The sequence below is a fragment of the Microcaecilia unicolor genome, chromosome 1, assembly GCF_901765095.1.
Source record: "Microcaecilia unicolor chromosome 1, aMicUni1.1, whole genome shotgun sequence".
Lineage (NCBI taxonomy): Eukaryota > Metazoa > Chordata > Amphibia > Gymnophiona > Siphonopidae > Microcaecilia > Microcaecilia unicolor.
Window position 1 is genome coordinate 24,997,880 of NC_044031.1, and position 18,736 is coordinate 25,016,615.

The 18,736-nt window shown below is 49.1% G+C and overlaps 1 protein-coding gene across 1 annotated transcript in view; it reads left to right on the forward strand.

Moving 5' to 3' along the window:
* The window catches only part of LOC115461455, a 104,810-nt gene that overhangs the window by 65,039 nt on the left and 21,035 nt on the right, over positions 1 to 18,736 (forward strand). Inside the window, exon 7 of the mRNA XM_030191301.1 lies at positions 14,198 to 14,324. Within this exon, the coding sequence (XP_030047161.1) occupies positions 14,198 to 14,324 (127 nt within the window). The remainder of the gene's footprint in view (positions 1 to 14,197; positions 14,325 to 18,736) is intronic.

An 18,736-nucleotide genomic window follows, 5' to 3' on the forward strand; every position in this document is an offset into this window, starting at 1 on the left:
GGGGACTCACAAACAGAGGAGGGAGGGGAGTTGGAGGAAATGCTAACTCCCGGCTCCGTTCCTTCTATCTCGCTGCTCCCTATGCCTGGAATAGACTCCCTGAGCCGGTACGTCAGACTCAGTCTCTGGCTGTCTTCAAGTCTAGGCTTAAAGCCCACCTCTTTGCTACTGCTTTTGACTCCTAACCATGACTCTCTTACTCAACACCCTCACTTATCACCCCTACCACTGCAATTTCCCCACCCCTAGCTGTCTGTTCGTCTGTCCAATTTAGATTGTAAGCTCTGTTGAGCAGGGACTGTCTTTTCATGTTAATTTGTACAGCGCTGCGTAAGTCTAGTAGCGCTACAGAAATGTTTAATAGTAGTAGTAGTAGAAATGGAAGTCTCCATGCCTGTTCAAGGAGTATGACAGGGTTTGAATCACAGTAAGCATTAAGAGGTGATTCTCGGGGGGGGGGGGGGGCTGTGGGTTATTGTATCAGATTAGCAGGGAGCTGCTGTCCAGTCTAAACCCAGTGGCTGGTTGCCAGGCGATGGTTATCTGGCAAGCGAGGGAGGTGGGTCTTTTCTTCTACCTTATATTTTTGAGGGGAGGAAAAGGAAGAGATTGGACAGTGTCTGAAGAGTGTAGTTAGTGCTACCTTGTTTGTGGACTTGATAAGTTTAATTTAAAACAAAAAAAAGGGAAAAACTGTATAGGGCTGCAGGAGGGTTAGGGAAGGGAAGCTGCTCGGAGGTGAACTGTGCTGCGGGACAGCTGGGTGAGCTATCCTTGAGAAAAGGCACAACTTTGGGACTTTGTTTTGAACTGAGAACAATATGTGTGCCAAGACTAGGTTATAAGCCTGTCGAGTGGTGAATCGTGGTGTCAGCAGCAGGGAACTGGTGTCGGAGCTCGGAGCCAGCTTGCAACAGACTGAGGGAGATTTCTAACAGCACTTTCCGGAGACCTGGGGACCGGGAGACCTGTGGTAGCTGACATCGGGAGAGCTTGATTGTGACTAATGGATACCAGAAGCTCGGGAGACCTGAAGGTGCTGACTCAAGTCTACAGTAAGACGCGGTTTATAGAATAGCGTCTAAGCCTGGAGAATGCACATACATTTACGCCACTGTAAAACCTGGTCTAAATACCCGCGCCTAAATGTACATGTGTCCCCCTGAATTCTATAACAATGTGCGTAAATTTGATTGATGCCCTGACACGTCCACACTGCTCCCATGGCCATGCCCCCTCTTCAGCTATGCGCTTTGGAATTTACGCTTTCCTCTTTTATAATACGCCTAAATAGAAGGGAAAGGGAAATGGGACTTGATATACTACTACTTATCATTTCTAAAGCGCTACTAGACGTACGCAGCGCTGTACACTTGAACATGAACAGACAGTCCCTGCTCGACAGAGCTTACAATCTAATTAGGCCAGACAAACAGGACAAACAAGAGATAAGGGAATATTAAAGTGAGGATGATAAAATAAGGGTTCTGAACAAAGTGAGTAAGGGTTAGGAGTTAAAAGCAGCATCAAAAAGGTGGGCTTTTAGCTTAGATTTGAAGATGGTCAGAGATGGAGCTTGACGTACCGGCTCAGGAAATCTATTCCAGGCATAAGGTGCAGCAAGATAAAAGGAACGGAGTCTGGAGTTAGCGGTGGAGGAGAAGGGTGCAGATAAGAGAGATTTACCCAGTGAACGGAGTTCCCGGGGAGGAATGTAGGGAGAGATGAGAGTGGAGAGGTACTGAGGAGCTGCAGAGTGAATGCACTTATAGGTCAATACTGCCCTTCTGAGGTTTTTTTTGCAACTACATTCAAAGCGGTTTACATATATACAGGTACTTATTTGTACCTGGGACAATGGAGGGTTAAGTGGCCTGCCCAGACTCTGGCTCGTTACTCAATTTAGTTCATGCTAATTGGCCACATGCACAATTTAATGTGCACTATTCGCCGTGCCTTATATAGAATCCAGGCCTTAGTATTTTCTGCTGCTCTTGGTAGTGCCAAAATACACAATACACCCTGAGAAAAAAAAAAGGGAACGTTTGTGAGAAGCATTAATGGTGGCACCAGGGGCAGCCTAAGGCAATCTGCCACCCCCGCCCAGTCTGGCATCTTCCCCTTCCCTCCTCCACTCTCTTCCCCGTATTTACCTTATTTTGTTCTTTTCCAAAAGTTCCCATTGTCTGCCTTGCCGCTGCCACCGGCTTCTTCGCTCTACAGCAACCGCACTTGAGTACTGTGTGCAATTCTGGTCACCGCATCTCAAAAAAGATACAGAGAAGGGCAATGAAAATGATAACGGGGTTGGGAATGGCTGAAGCGGCTAGGGCTCTTCAGTTTGGAGAAAAGATGGTGAAAGGAGATATGATAGAGGTATACAAAATACTGAGTGGAGTGGAACGGGTAGACGTGAATCGCTTGTTTACTCATTCCAAAAATTGAAGGACTAGGGGTCATGCAATGAATGTGATTAAACTCTGGAACTCTTTGCCAGAGAATGTGGTAAAAGCAGTTAGCTTAGTGGGGTTTAAAAAAGGTTTGGCTAGCTTCCTAAAAGAAAAGTCCATAAGCCATATGACTTACAAGTGCATTTACTCTGCAGCTCCTCAGTACCTCCCCACTGTTATCTCTCCCTACTCTCCTCCCCAGGAACTCTGTTCATCAGATAAATCTCTCTTATTTGTACCCTTGTTCTCCACTGCCAACTCGACTCCGTTCCTTTTATTTTGCTGCACCGTACGCCTGGAATAAACTTCCTGAACCAGTACGTCAAGCTCCAGTTATGGCCGTCTTCCAATCTAGGCTAAAAGACCATCTTTTGAGGCTGATTTTAACTCCGGTTCACTTGTACAGTACTCATAACTGTTTCATCATTTCCACCTCGAGTAATTCCTTTAACCCTTATTTGTCCTGATTAGATTGTAAGCACTCTTGAGCAGAGACCGTCTCTTCGTGTTCAAGTGTACGGTGCTGCGACATGTAGTAGTGCTATAGAAATGATAAGTAGCAGTACCCTGTTTCCCCGAAAATAAGACATCTCCTGAAAATAAGACCTAGTAGAGGTTTTGCTGAATTGCTAAATATAAGGCCTCCCCCAAAAGTAAGACCTAGCTCCAAATTGTATCTTCCGCCTCCCGCTTGAGCCCGCCCACAACTCCTCAACATTTTAATTTCCATTCCGTTCCGGACATGCTGCCCTGCGTTTAAAGCTCAGCTGTTATTTTAAGTCACTGCGGCAGCTCGAGTCCAGTCTCTCCCGTCAGCGTCCCGCCTTCCTCTGATGAGGTATTTCCTGTTTCCGCAAGGGCGGGACATTGAAGGGAAAGGCTGAAGTCGAGCCGCCGCTGCCCTTCCCCACAGACGTTCGGCAGCCTCCTGACATCTTTAAAACTGGGTGAGTGTCCCAACAGAAGGTACATGGGGGGAAGGGGGAGAAGGGGGTATTAGGAACCCTAAGGACTAAGCTTATTTAGAATGCTGTACTTATCTTATGGTAGGTAAATGGAGATTCTGTGCACTGTATTGCTCAGTCTCCTTTTTCATTGTAGGGGGATTGTTGTGCCGACCATAGGCGTAGACTGGGGGGGGCGAGGGGGGGCAGTGCCCCCCCAAACGACGCGAGGCGCTGCCGCGCCATTAGTTTAAAAAAAAAAAAAGTTTAAAAAAAAAAAAACACATGCAGGCACGCGCTCCTCTCCGTCCGATTGGCTTCCCTGCCCTCTCTATCTGCGTCCCGCCTTCCTCTGACGTCATTTCCTTTCGGGCGGGACGCAGACAGAGAGGGCAGGGAAGCCAAGCGGACGGAGAGGAGCGTCTCCGTCTACTCCTCTCTCTTCCTCCCTCCCTCCGGCGCAGGCAGCAGTCTTCCAGCGTTCCTGGCAGCGGTAGCGTTGTACACGCTGCCTTTGGCTCTGCCCCGAAGCCTTCTCTTCAAGTTCCTGTTCCCGCATAGGTGGGAACAGGAACTTGAAGAGAAGGCTTCCGGGGCAGACCGAAGGCAGCGTGTATATCGCTACAGCTGCCAGGAACGCTGGAAAAGACTGCTGCCTGCGCGGGAGGGAGGGAGGAAGAGAGGGGGTAAACGGAGTCACCATCTTGGACCTCGCGCGGGGGGGGAGGGGTGGGGAGCAGAGGGAAGGAGCAAGAGATGGATGGGACTGGGAGGGTGGGAAGCAGTGGGAAGGAGCAGGAGATGGATGGGACTGGGAGGGTGGGAAGGAGCAGGAGATGGATGGGACTGGGAGGGTGGGAAGCAGTGGGAAGGAGCAGGAGATGGATGGGACTGGGAGGGTGGGAAGGAGCAGGAGATGGATGGGACTGGGAGGGTGGGAAGCAGTGGGAAGGAGCAGGAGATGGATGGGACTGGGAGGGTGGGAAGCAGGGGGAAGGAGCAGGAGATGGATGGGACTGGGAGGGGTGGGAAGGAGCAAGAGATGGATGGGACTGGGAGGGGTGGGTGGGGAGCAGAGGGAAGGACCAGGAATTGGATTGGACTGGGAAGGAGGTGAGCAGAGGGAAGGAGCAGGAGATGGATGGGACTGGGAGGGGTGGGGAGCAGCGGGAAGGAGCAAGAGATGGTTGGGACTGGGAGGGGTGGGGAGCAGAGGGAAGGAGCAAGAGATGGATGGGACTGCGAGGGGTGGGGAGCAGAGGGATGGACCAGGAGATGGATGGGATTTGGAGAGGTCAGGCACAGCAGAGGGAAGGAGCAAGAGATGGATGGGACGGAGGGATGGTGAGCAGAGGGAAGGAACAGAAGATGGATGGGACTGGGAGGGGTGGGGAGCAGAGGGAAGGAGCAAGAGATGGATGGGACTGGGAGGGTGGGGAGCAGAGGGAAGCCTACTGGAAAGAAGACACTGCATAAAACAGAAGACACTGGGATCAAAGCGAATAGAAAAACTACATGATCAGACAACAAAGGTAAATAAAAATTTATTTTATTCATAATTTATTAATTGAAATGTCAGCTTTTTGAAATGTGCATCTGTGATATTTTGCCTGTAAATTTCATTTCCTTCCTCCATATTAGCATATTCATTTGCATATGTATATATGCAAATGATATGCTAATATGCTCCGCCCATTTTTTGCCCCCCAAATGAAACAGTCAAACTACGCCTATGGTGCCGACTCATGTTTCACCAAGCTGTATCAAGGCTTCCCCTTAATTTACTTAATGCTGACTTCTTGTCCAGCTGCTGTGAAATTAAAAAGGCTGCTGAAATTCTAGGAAGCTACTGCTAAAAGTTGCAGTGGCCATTTTCTCTAAGAAGCTGCAATTTTACTGTAGTAGGGTATTTTGAACAGCTTGTAGCCTCTGCAGCTGATATTGAGGTAAGCCTTGGAGTAAAGAACTGCAATAATCCAATCATGTTACCGTGTTTCCCTGAAAATAAGACCTAGCGCATCTTTGGGAGCAAAAATTAATATAAGACACTGTCTTATTTTCGGGGAAACAGGGTAATAGTAGTAGTAGTATATGACAGGGGCGTAGCCAGACACCCAATTTTGGATGGGCCTGGGCCCAAGATGGGTGGGCAGAAGAACCCCACCCCATCCCACAGGTGATCTGGTCTCGCCTTCTCTCGCCTGCATGCCATATGGTCTCTCAAATATCCCCCCTCTCCTGCACGCCTTTTATATTTAAACAATTTTTATTGAGGATCAAACATTTGGCACAGAGTTATAAAAGACAAACATTCTATAATCATAATAATACATCTTATGCATTTATATACATCTTAACTGTATCATCAATTTTATTCCATTAACTCCCCCTCAACCACCCCCCTCCCATAACCTCTACTCTGAACTTCTTACTTCATGGTATCGTTCCTTCAAAATCTAACACCAAACTTTACCTAATTAACACAAGGAGCAAGTTAGGGTTTACCCAAATTATTAAGTACCGCACTTCCTGCTTTACGAGAGATATTTTGCAAGTATGGATTCCATATAGTAATAAAATGCTTTCTTCTCTTTGGGCTGCTAAAGGCCGATCTGGCCTCCCAGAGCATTAGTTCATGGAGTCTATTCCTCCAGAACCACACTGACGGTGGTTCCGCCTGTATCCAGTGTCCTGCACGCCTTTTAAATAGCAGCTTTTCACCGGCAGTAAGCAGCAACTAATACACACTACTCACGATGGCCCCACATCCTTCCCACTGATGCAGCTTCCTGTTTTTGCATAGGCGGGAATACGTCAGAGGGGAAGGCTTTGGGGGTCGGTGTGAGCGGTACGTATCAGTCGCTGCTTCCTCCAGGCGAAGATCTGCTATTTGTAACGTATGCAGGAGGGACAGTTGTTGGGAGTTTTCAGCTTGGGAATCTCTGCCAGCCACATCGTAGGTGTGCCGCTACTGGTGGGCCTGAGCTCAAAGTGCCCACCCAAGCCCACCCAGTGGTATATGACAAGGTTTGCTTATTGCTTCTACTAGCCGTTATGCCCGTTAAAACGGGCGCGATTTCCAGCTACCCTCCTCGCCAGGTCGCCGCCACCCCCCCCCCCCCGGAGTCGCCGGCCCGGGCCCTCTCTTCACGATTCAACTTACAGCGCCGAAACCGCAGCAGGCAGATCAGCTGAGCTGCCGTCGGCCTTCCTGCTCTGCCTGTGTCCCGCCCTCGTGTGATGTAACGTCAGCGAGGGCGGGACAGAGGCAGGGAAGGAAGGCCGACGGCAGCTCCGCTGATCTGCCTGCTGCGCTTTCGGCGCTGTAAGATGAATTGCGAAGAGGAGAGGGCCCAGGCCGGGTGGAGGGGGGCGGCGGCGGTGACTCCGGTTGGAGGGGGAGCGGTAGCGACCTCGGCAGTTCCCTCCCTCCTTCCCTCCCCTTCGGGCAGGTTCCCTCTCTGTCCCGCCCCCGTCATCACATATTGACGCGGGGGCAGGACAGAGAGGGAAGTCTCTACTGCGCATTTGCGGGTGAGTATGGTCACCCGGAATTTTTTATGTTTGATATTGCAGCCTCATTGCTCGACTTATGTATATATTGTACAAGGCTATTTGATTCCTGTATCAATATTTTTTTTTGTTACATTTATACCCAGCACTTTCCCACTCATGGCAGGCTCAATGCGGCTTACATGGGGCAATGGAGGGTTAAGTGACTTGCCAGAGTCACAAGGAGCTGCCTGTGCCTGAAGTGGGAATCAAACTCAGTTCCTCAGGACCAAAGTCCACCACCCTAACCACTAGGCCACTCCTCCACTGTTGCTACTATTTGAGATTCTACATGGAATGTTGCTATTCCACTAGAAGTCGGCCCTTGCAGATCACCTATGTGGCCGCGCAGGCTTCTGCTTCTGTGAGTCTGACGTCCTGCACGTATGTGCAGGACGTCAGACTCACAGAAGCAGAAGCCTGCGCAGCCTTCTACATGGAATAGCAACATTCCATGTAGAATCTCCAATAGTAGCAACATTCCATGTAGAAGTCGGCCCTTGCAGATCACCAATGTGGCCGCGCAGGCTTCTGCTTCTGTGAGTCTGACGTCCTGCACGTACGTGCAGGACGTCAGACTCACAGAAACAGAAGCCTGCGCAGCCTTCTACATGGAATGTTGCTAGTGGAATAGCAACATTCCATGTAGAATCTCCAATAGTATCTATTTTATTTTTGTTACATTTGTACCCCGCGTTTTCCCACTCATGGCAGTCTCAATGCGGCTTACATGGGGCAATGGAGGGTTAAGTGATTTGCCGAGAGTCACAAGGAGCTGCCTGTGCCTGAAGTGGGAATCGAATTCAGTTCCTCAGGACCAAAGTCCACCACCCTAACCACTAGGCCACTCCTCTATTCCAATATTCTGCAGTATTGTTCATTTCTTTGTTATGTTTCTAAACATAATAGAAATTATTTGAAATTGAAAAAGAAAAAGTCCTGCTGCAACTCTGGTGAAGACTGGGTCTTGTCCCAGGATGGAGAAGATCAGCTCAGTGCGCCATGTGGATCCCAAACTCCAGTGGCGGAGGAAGAAAAGGAGTTGCCAAACAGCAGAAAAGAGTAGCAGGCCACACAAGAATTAAGAAGACACCTGCAAAGAAAGGAGAGGGGAGGGTACCAGGGGGAGAAAAACATGGAAGGGAGCAGTAAGAAGAATGCTCTCCCTTCCTGTCAGGAGGATCCCAAGGTGCCTTTTCTCAGCCCAGGTCTGCTCAGGGTCCAGGGTCCTGACTCTGCAGCATCCCAGGTTAGAAAGTTGCAGCAGTGTTTGCAGAAAGGGCAGAAGCCCGTGCAGGCATTTCCCTCTGCTTCTGCTGTTCCTAGGATTAGAAATGGAATTGGGAGCTCTTTGTGGTGCTGGAGCTGAGGGTTTGGTTCCTAATTTTGGAAGAAAGAACAGGCTGAGATGTGGAGCCTGGGACTGCTGGTTAATCTGCAAATGAGAAAGGAGAGGACTAGGTAGAGACTATTAATACAAATGGAAAATTTTCATTATTGAAGAGACTCCACCTCCATCAGGATGCACATTGATGACATCACAAAGGAGGGGGCGGAGCTTCACACTGCGGGCTGTAAAATCGTGCTGCTGTGGAGAAGGGCAGGAGAATGGCTGCAGGGCTTTGTGCTCAGCAGGTAGGAGACTGGCAGGAGGTGGGCAGCAGGGGATGCAGTGCCAGGCAATGTCATGCAACCTCTGATACACACATGGTGCATGGAGCAAGCAGACGAAAAAGAAAGTTCTTCTTCCTGGTTCCCCTCCCTTCACAGGGCTGCTGCTCCTGAGCCAGGGCAGGAGAATGGCTGCAGGGCTTTGTGCTCAGCAGGTAGGAGACTGGCAGGAGGTGGGCAGCAGGGGATGCAGTGCCAGGCAATGTCATGCAACCTCTGATACACACATGGTGCATGGAGTTCTTCTTCCTGGTTCCCCTCCCTTCACAGGGGCTGGAAATGGTGCTGTGGAGAAGGGCAGGAGAATGGCTGCAGGGCTTTGTGCTGAGCAGGTAGGAGACTGGCAGGAGGTGGGCAGCAGGGGATGCAGTGCCAGGCAATGTCATGCAACCTCTGATACACACATGGTGCATGGAAAGTTCTTCTTCCTGGTTCCCCTCCCTTCACAGGGCTGCTGCTCCTTTGTCTTTGTTTAAGATGCTGTGAGACAGATTTAAGAGTCAGCTTTGCCTGTTTGGCACCAGAGCTAACGCTTCTCCCTGTTCTGTCTCCCGATTTCCTCTTTCAGTCCTCGATATTATTAAGAGAACCCCTCCTCCTCCATCCTGCAAAGAGGTGGGAAAATGTGGGATACAAATGCAATAAATCATCATTACTGCTCCATCTCTGGCCGTCTTCAAATCTAGGCTAAAAACCCACATTTTGATGCTGCTTTTAACTCCTAACCCTTACTCACTTTGTTCAGAACCCTTATTTTATCATCCTCACTTTAATATTCCCATATCTCTTATTTGTCCTGTTTGTCTGTCCTAATTAGATTGTAAGTTCTGTTGAGCAGGGACTGTCTCTTCACGTCCAGTGTACTACTACTACTATTCGCAGTATGTTTTTCAGTGGTGTTTGCAAGACTGGTACAATGGCATTAAGTGCCCTAGGAAATCTTTCTAGCTTTGCTCCAAGTTACCCCTCTTTCCCCCCCCCCCCCCCCCCCCCCCCATTAATTGTTAGGTACTTAGCCCCCTGCCCCCAAGATTTAGATATTTGAATGCATCACAACTATCTCACAAGGCTTTGCGGATTTAAACCTTTCAAATATTTGAACGTCTGTATCATATCACCCCTGTTCCTCCTTTCCTCCAGAGTATACATGTTCAGGTCAGCAAGTCTCTCCTCATACGTCTTGTAACGCAAATCCCATATCATTCTCGTAGCTTTTCTTTGCACCGCTTCAATTCTTTTTACATCCTTCACAAGATACGGCCTCCAAAACTGAACACAATACTCCAGGTGGGGCCTCAGCCACGACTTTTAGAGGGGCATTAAAACCTCTTTTCTTTTGCTGGTCACACCTCTCTCTATACAGCCTAGCAACCTTCTAGCTATGGCCACCGCCTTGTCACACTATTTCTTCGCCTTCAGATCCTCCTATACTATCACCCCAAGATCCCTCTCCCTGTCCGTACAGATCAGACTCTCACCGCCTAACACATACGTCCCCTGTGGATTCTGACTGCACGCTTATGGTTATATCATTGATAAAGCATTTACAAAATTTTTGTTCATCACTGTGATGTATATATTGGTTTTGTTTTGTAAACTGCTGTGAACTACCAGTTAGACATGGGGATATATCAAGCACCAATAAACCATGATTGCATAGCATTCCCCCCCCCCCCCCCCCCCCCCCCCGCTATCCTATCATGAATTATGTAGTTCTTCCCCTCCCCCCTATTTTGCTTTTCTGCTTTCTCTCTCCCCAATTATCTTAGCCTGTACACCGCTCGGTGGAAAGGTCCGATGAGTGGGATAGAAAGCCTTAATCAAAGTTGAAATGTGAAACATTTCATACTCTGCGTCTCTGTAAGAGAGAATTTTTTCACAGACTTGCAAACCCTGGAGCCCATAGGGGAAACTGACCCTAGTGTCACACCAGGGGAATAAGTCTGGCAGTTACTGATGGGCCATCTTCCATAAGAAAATGTCTGTCAGGAGAATAAAACCAGGTGAAATCTAACGTATACTGAGCCCATCCACATGTCAATGAGGCGCTGATGCACAAAGCTTACCGTGCTAAAAAGATCCGATTTTGACCGGTACCAGCCAATTTAGTGTGCACGCCATTCAGCGAGTAAAGCACAAAGGGGTTCTGCGTGGTTTTTACCGTGCACGGTAGCAGCCAATGAGAATCGTATGCAAATGTATTACAGTGAGCTGATTAGTATTAAAATGAGCATTCTGAACGATGCACAGCTGTTTCCGAGCAATGCACAGAAAAGAGCGCCTTCCATTAACGAGCACATTTTTACAGGAGGTCTGGAGCTGCCGTAGCATTCCGGAGGTTTCTCGGTGGAGCAGTCTGCTGTCATATTTAAATAGTATTTGCAAATGTGTGTGTTTCCACCCTCCCACGTAACAGCACTGTGAAGAATTTGTCTTGGAACAAAAAACCACGTTGTGGAGGCATGTCCACGGAACCTGCAGTTTTGAAAAAAGGTACACACAGCTTTCATACACGCATATATAAACAATAAAACCCCAGGGCATGAAAGTTGACGTGGAACCCCACAAAAAGAAACTTTCATGCCCCAGGCGGTTTATTGCTTTCTGGGATAAGCAGTATAGAATGTTTTGTACTTTTTTGGGATCTTGCCAGGTATTTGTGACCTGGATTGGCCAGGGGTGTAGCCAGACTTCGGTGGAAGGAGGGTCCCGAGCCCGAGGTGAGGGGGCACATTTTAGCCCCCCCCCCCTCGGTGCCACCAACCCCCCGCCACTTTTGACCCCCCCCCCCGGCGGCGCCGCCCCTCTCCCATCCCTTTCGACCCCCCTCCTGCCGCCGCAAATCCTCCCCCGCCACCACCAGGTACCTTTGCTGGGGGGGTCCCCAACCCCCACCAGCCGAAGTCCCCTTCAGCGTCGGTCTCCGAGTCCGGTGCGTTTGCTGATCTGGATTCTGTTTCTGTGAGTCCTGAAGTCGAACATGCAGGATGTCAGGACTCACAGAAACAGAATCCAGATCAGCAACACGCCGGAGACCAGCGCTGAAGAGGACTTCGGCTGGTGGGAGTTGGGGACCCCCGCCAGCAAAGGTACCTGACGGCGGCGGTGGGGAAGGGTTGACGGCGGCGGGAGGGGCAGGCCAAATGTGGCGGGGAGGGTTTGCGGCAGGGGGGTGAAAGAAGGGGGCCAGGGCTAAATCTGCGGGGGCCCGTGCCCCCACCTAGCTACGCCCCTGGGATTGGCCACTGTTGGAGACACTTTGCTGGGCTTGATGGACCTTTGGTCTTTCCCAGTACGCAATACTTATGTACTTATGTATGTGTATGACCAATTCTCTCAGCTCCAACCCCCGTCGTCTCTTCGCCACCCTTAACTCCCTCCTCAAAGTGCCCTCCGCTCCCACCCACCCCCTCACTCTCTCCTCAATCACTGGCCGATTACTTCCGCGACAAGGTGCAAAAGATCAACCTTGAGTTCACTACCAAGCCATCTCCTCCTCGTCTTCACCCTTCAACCCTCTCCAACCAACCAACCCAGGCCTCCTTCTCCTCCTTTCCTGACATCACCGAAGAGGAAACCACTAGCCTTCTTTCCTCCTCGAAATGCACCACCTGTTCCTCTGACCCCATCCCCACCAACTTACTTAACACCATCTCTCATACTGTCACCCCCTCCATCTGTCATATCCTCAATCTCCCTCTCTCCACTGCAACTGTCCCTGACACCTTCAAGCACGCCGTAGTCACAGCTCTCCTCAAAAAACCATCACTTGACCCTACCTGTCCCTCCAACTACCGCCCCATCTCCCTACTATCCTTCCTCTCCAAAATACTTGAGCGTACCGTTTACAGCCGCTGCCTTGATTTTCTCTCCTCTCATGCCATCCTCGATCCACTTCAATCCGGTTTTCGCCCTCTACACCCGACAGAAACGGCACTCTCTAAAGTCTTTAATGACCTGTTCCTTGCCAAATCCAGAGGCCACTACTCCATCCTCATCCGCCGCTTTTGACACTGTCAATCATGATTTACTTCTTGCCACACTGTCCTCATTTGGGTTCCAGGGCTCTGTCCTCTCCTGGTTCTCCTCCTATCTCTCCCACCGCACCTTCAGAGTTCAGTCTCATGGATCTTCCTCCACCCCCATCCCCCTATCTGTTGGTGTTCCCCAGGGATCTGTCCTTGGACCCCTTCTCTTCTCAATCTACACCTCTTCCCTGGACTCCCTGATCTCATCTCATGGCTTCCAGTATCATCTCTATGCTGATGACACCCAGCTGTATCTCTCCACACCAAACATCACCGCAGAGACCCAGGCAAAGGTATCGTCCTGCTTATCCGACATTGCTGCCTGGATGTCCAACCGCCACCTGAAACTGAACATGTCCAAGACCGAGCTCATCGTCTTTCCACCAAAACCCACTTCTCCTCTTCCTCCACTTTCTATCTCAGTTGATAACACCCTCATCCTCCCCGTCTCATCTGCCCGCAACCTCGGAGTCATCTTCGACTCCTCCCTCTCCTTCTCTGCACATATCCAGCAGATAGCCAAGACCTGTCGCTTCTTCCTCTTTAACATCAGCAAAATTTGCCCTCTCCTCTCTGAACACACCACCCGAACTCTCGTCCACGCTCTCATTACCTCTCGCCTTGACTACTGCAACTTACTCCTCACCGGCCTCCCACTTAGCCATCCATCCCCCCTTCAATCTGTTCAGAACTCTGCCGCACGTCTTATATTCCGCCAGAACCGTTATACTCATATCACCCCCCTCCTCAGGTCACTTCACTGGCTTCCAATCAGATACCGCATTCAGTTCAAGCTCCTCCTTCTTACCTACAAATGCACTCAGTCTGCTGCCCCTCGCTACCTCTCTACCCTCATCTCCCCTTACGTTCCCGCCCAAAACCTCCGCTCACAAGACAAATCCCTCCTCTCAGTGCCCTTCTCCACCACCGCCAACTCCAGGCTCCGCTCATTCTGCCTCGCCTCACCCTATGCTTGGAACAACCTTCCTGAGCCCTTACGCCAAGCCCCCTCCCTACCCATATTCAAGTCTTTGCTGAAAGCCCACCTCTTCAATGCTGCTTTCGGCACCTAACTCTTACCTTTCAGGAAATCCAGACTGCCCAATTTGACGGCCCCTATCGGACTGACTGTTCATTTGTCCTTTAGATTGTAAGCTCTTTGAGCAGGGATTGTCTTTCTATGTTAAATTGTACAGTGCTGCGTAACCCTAGCAGCGCTTTAGAAATGTCAAGTAGTAGTAGTAGTGTATGAAAGCTGTGTGTAGCAGTGGAAAGCTGTGACGGCGTGTTCTTAGCACATACAGTTCAGGACAAATGCATAGCAGTGACACTTAGCGAGTGACTGTTCTACGCATACACTGAGGCTTTCCCTAGCAAGTTGCTTGCTGTAATTGTGAGCAGCTCATTTGCATGAGATGTCGTTTGAGCATCGCTCGCTATTTCAAACTCGGTAACTTTTTTATCAGGGATCTAAATGCACAGGTTTTTTGTTTTTTTTTAACGGGAACTTTTGTGCATCAGCAGCTGAGCGTGTTTCTGGTTTGTGTTTCAGATGCCAGTAATGTTTGAGGACATCGCTATCTCTTTCTCCCAGGAGGAGTGGGGGTATTTGGATGAAGGCCAGAAGCAGCTTTACAGGGAGGTGATGAAGGAGAATTATCAGACCTTGATCTCACTAGGTAAGAATTTCTGGTATCAGACGAGTTCCCACCCAGACAATTCCCACCAATGACAGTTCACCCTGGGACAATTCCCGCAAAGGACTCCCCCCCCCCCACTTCCGGTTATTTCTCACCCTCCCCAGCCTTTTTTTTGTTTTTTTTTCTGACCATAGCTTCTTTCTTGTATTGGGTTCCATAAGTCCTGGTAATTTGTTATAAATCGTAATCGGTGTGTCATTTTGACGGGCTGAATTAGGTTGAAACCTAGTTGGGGGGTGTCTGGGGGGGGGGAATTGCCCCCCTTCCCCACGAACTGCATGTCTGGAAGGGAACGAGATGGGTAAAAGATAGTGTTGTGGGGGAAGGGGGTTGTGAGGGGGTACTGCCCCCTACCCCCCAAAATGATCTGGAAAAGGAAAGGGAGGGAGATTTCGTGTCCTAGTGTGTTTTGTATTTTTTGGGTTTTGGGTGGGAATTGTCCTCCCTGGTGTGGCGAGAACTGACCTAGATCCGAATTACTTTATCTGCATTTTTATCAGACACAGCATCTGATTTATTAAGATCATGTGATGCAGTGAGCGAGGTCACTTCATGTTTGAGCCTGCTCCCACCATAATCCTTTTTATTCAATTAAATATCTGAATCTTACTTACACAGTAACATAGTAGATGACGGCAGAAAAAGACCTGCACGGTCCATCTAGTCTGCCACGATAAACTCATATGTGTATACCTTACCTTGATTTGTACCTGTCTTTTTCAGGGCACAGACCGTATAAGTCTGTCCAGCAGTATTTCCCGCCTCCCAACCACCAGTCCCGCCTCCCATCACTGGCTCCGGCACAGACCCCGTATAAGTCTGCCCTCCACTATCCTCGCCTCCCAACTACCAACCTCTCTTCCCCCACCTGCTCCGCCACCCAATTTTGGCTAAGCTTCTGACGATCCATTCCTACTGCACAGGATTCCTTTATGCATATCCCACGCATGTTTGAATTCCGTTACCGTTTTCATCTCCACCACCTCCCGCGGGAGGGCATTCCAAGCATCCACCACCCTCTCCGTGAAAAAATACTTCCTGACATCTTTTTTGAGTCTGCCCCCCTTCAATCTCATTTCATGTCCTCTCGTTCTACCGCCTTCCCATCTCCGGAAAAGATTTTTTTGCGGATTAATACCTTTCAAGTATTTGTACTTAGCTGAAGTAATGTTCAGTATGTTTAAGAATGTTGCGAAACGGTCCCTGAATGTCGCAGGGGCAGAGCAGTCGGCAAAGCTGAAGAGACGAGGTAAAAAGCAGCCCAATGCGGAACCAGTGGCAGAGGAGGGAGCAGGCATTCAATAATGCCCCCGCAGGTCTGCGAACGTTGGCGTTGATCAAGGATTTGATGGAGCACATTTGTGTCTTAAGATATCTAGCTGGACTCTGGTCTCCAGATTCTAGTAGAAAAGGTAGCGCATTTTCAGGCTTATTTTCGAAAGAGAAGGGCGCCCATCTTTCGACACAAATTGGGAGATGGGCGTCCTTCTCTCAGGGTCGCCCAAATCGGCATAATCGAAAGCCGATTTTGGGCATCCACAACTGTTTTCCGTCGCTGGGATGACCAAAGTTCCCGGGGGGGTGTCGGAGGTGTAGCGAAGGCGGGACTAGGGTGTGCCTAACAGATGGGCGTCCTCGAGCAATAATGGAAAAAAGAAGGGCGTCCCTGACGAGCACTTGGGCGACTTTACTTGATCCATTTTTTCTTACGACCAAACCTCAAAAAGGTGCCCGAACTGACCAGATGACCACCGGAGGGAATCAAGGATGACCTCCCCTGACTCCCCCAGTAGTCACTAACCACCTCCCATCCCGAAAAAAACAACTTTAAAAACTTATTTTGCCAGCCTGAAATATCATACTCAGGTCCATCGCAGCAGTATGCAGGTCCCTGGGAGAGGAGGTATGTGTGTGTCAGCGGAGGCATAGCGAAGGCGTGCACGTCCGACTTTCAAACATTTTGGATGTCCTGAACTGCCCCCTCCCCCCCACCACAGGGACGGCCACATTTCAAGGGAGTGGAGGAGTGGGCCTAGTGGTTAGAGCACTGGTCTTGCAATCCAGAGGTGGCCGGTTCAAATCCCATTGCTCCTATTTGTGATCCAAAATCCAAATAAAGGGGGTGTCAGAGGCATAGCAAAGGACGTCCTTCACCCATACTCTAAAAAAACAAAAAAAAAAGACGTCCCTGACAAGAGGTTGGACGTTTCGCCTGGACTTGTATTTTTCTAAGGTTGTAGATGGCAATTTATTTAAGGTTGTAGATGGCTATTATACACGCAGCTTGTCTGCGTGTATGAAGCAGTCTTTGGCATACGCAGAGCAGCCACGCATAATGCTTGGCTGCTCTGCACTGGCTTCCCCTCCTTAGGAAGGAAATCGTGTGCAAATGAGCTAAAAGTGAGCAGCTCATTTGCATGCGATTTCCTTCATGCATGCCCGTTCCTTTCCGAATCACTAAGGGATCGGTAAGGGAAGGGCTTTTTCCGTTCAGTTAGTGCATCAGTTAGTCCACTGCAGTGCCCCCTAGGGTGCCCAGTTGGTGTCCTGGCATGTCAGGGGGACCAGTGCACTACGAATGCTGGCTCCTCCCACGACCAAATGACTTGGATTTGGTCGTTTTTGAGATGGGCGTCTTCGGTTTCCATCATCGCCGAAAATCGGGGACGACCATCTCTAAGGTCGACCATCTCAACATTTAGGTCGACCATCTCTAAGGTCGACCTAAATGTTGAGATTTGGGCGTCGCCGACTGTATTATGGAAACAAAAGATGGACGCCCATCTTGTTTCGATAATACGGGTTTCCCCGCCCCTTCGCGGGGACGTCCTGCAAGGACGCCCTCAGGAAAACATGGGCGCCCCGTTCGATTATGCCCCTCCACGTGGCCACAGTCAATGACAACACCTCACGGCTCAGGGGGGGTGGAAACACGGGACAGAAAGGTAGAGGACTCGCTGATCGAGGTGGCCCACGAGTTTATGCATGAAAGACAGAGCAAGTTTGAGAAATTGGGCTCAACATAATAATATCAGGATCGGGGGCTTACCTGAGAAGTTTGTGGTAAGTGAAGAAAAGGCTAGACGAATTTCGTATTCAATATAAAAAGTTTATTCCCTTTTTAGTTTACAATTTTACTGTATACCATCAATGGGGTATTCAGGAAGCATATCTGTACAGACAAAGCAGTCAGAATGCTTAATACACAGATTTCCCGTTGGTCTTATATAGCATTTTTCTTTGGCATCTAATTCTCATACAACATCCCTGTGCAAGTCTCTGAATACCACAAGCTGTTAATCATGTGCAGAATATGCTGCATCTGTTTCCCCTTATTGCTCCCCCTTCTTTCCCACAGACTTTCTGGAGCCGTGCCTTTGGCTGATGTTTAATGTCCGTCACATTCTTTTCTCATGCCTCAGGAGGTTTTAGTATTGACACAGCTTGTTCTGATAATGGAGCCTTCCACTTCCATCTTTCATGCTTTTATTCAACATAAGCGATCCTGTGACCTTTTTTGCAAAATGACTGCTCTCAGTTCTGAAATTTGAAGCCAGAAATGGAGCTGTGAAAATCGACCACATGCACAGGATTCCCAACTTGGCAGCTGCAGCAGGCTCACATGATACTATGTTTTGTTTGATTTTAGAACTGTAAACTGCTTAGATCCAATTTCTTTGGAATTTTGGCGGGTTATCAAATATCTTAATAAACATTATGGGGGGGATTCTATATAGGGCGCCTAAAAAAAACCACACGGAAAACTTTTTCGCTTAAGTGTATTCTACAAGTGGCGCCTAGATTTAGGCGCGGTATTTAGAATTACGCTTAGTTGATATCCCAGCACGTAAAAGTATGCGCATCCATTTACACCAACGAAAACGTATAAATCCTGGTGCGTAGATTTAGGCACACTGGGCCATATTCTTTAACTACGCACGTAGATTTCAGAACGCCCACTTCCCCACCCATAACCACACCCCCTTTTGGCTGTGCGCATAAGAAGTTGGGCACACTGCGTTACAGGATACGCTTAGCGAGTTGTGCGTGTAACTTATAATTATTGCCAGTTAGTGCTCATTATTGCTTGTTAAGTGCTGTAAAGTACATAAGTGCATAAGTGTTGCCATACTGGGACAGACCAAAGGTCCATAAAGTCCACCATCCTGTTTCCAACAGTGGCCAATCCAGGTTACAAATACCTGTCAAGATCCCAAAACAGTAAAATACATTTTATGTGGCTTATCCCAGAAATAAGCAGTGGATTTGCCCCAAGTCCATCTTAATAATGTCGTATGGACTTTTCTTTTAGGAAGCTAGCCAAATCTTTTTTAAACCCCGCTAAGCTAACTGCTTTTACCACATTCTCTGGCAATGATTTCCTGAGTTTA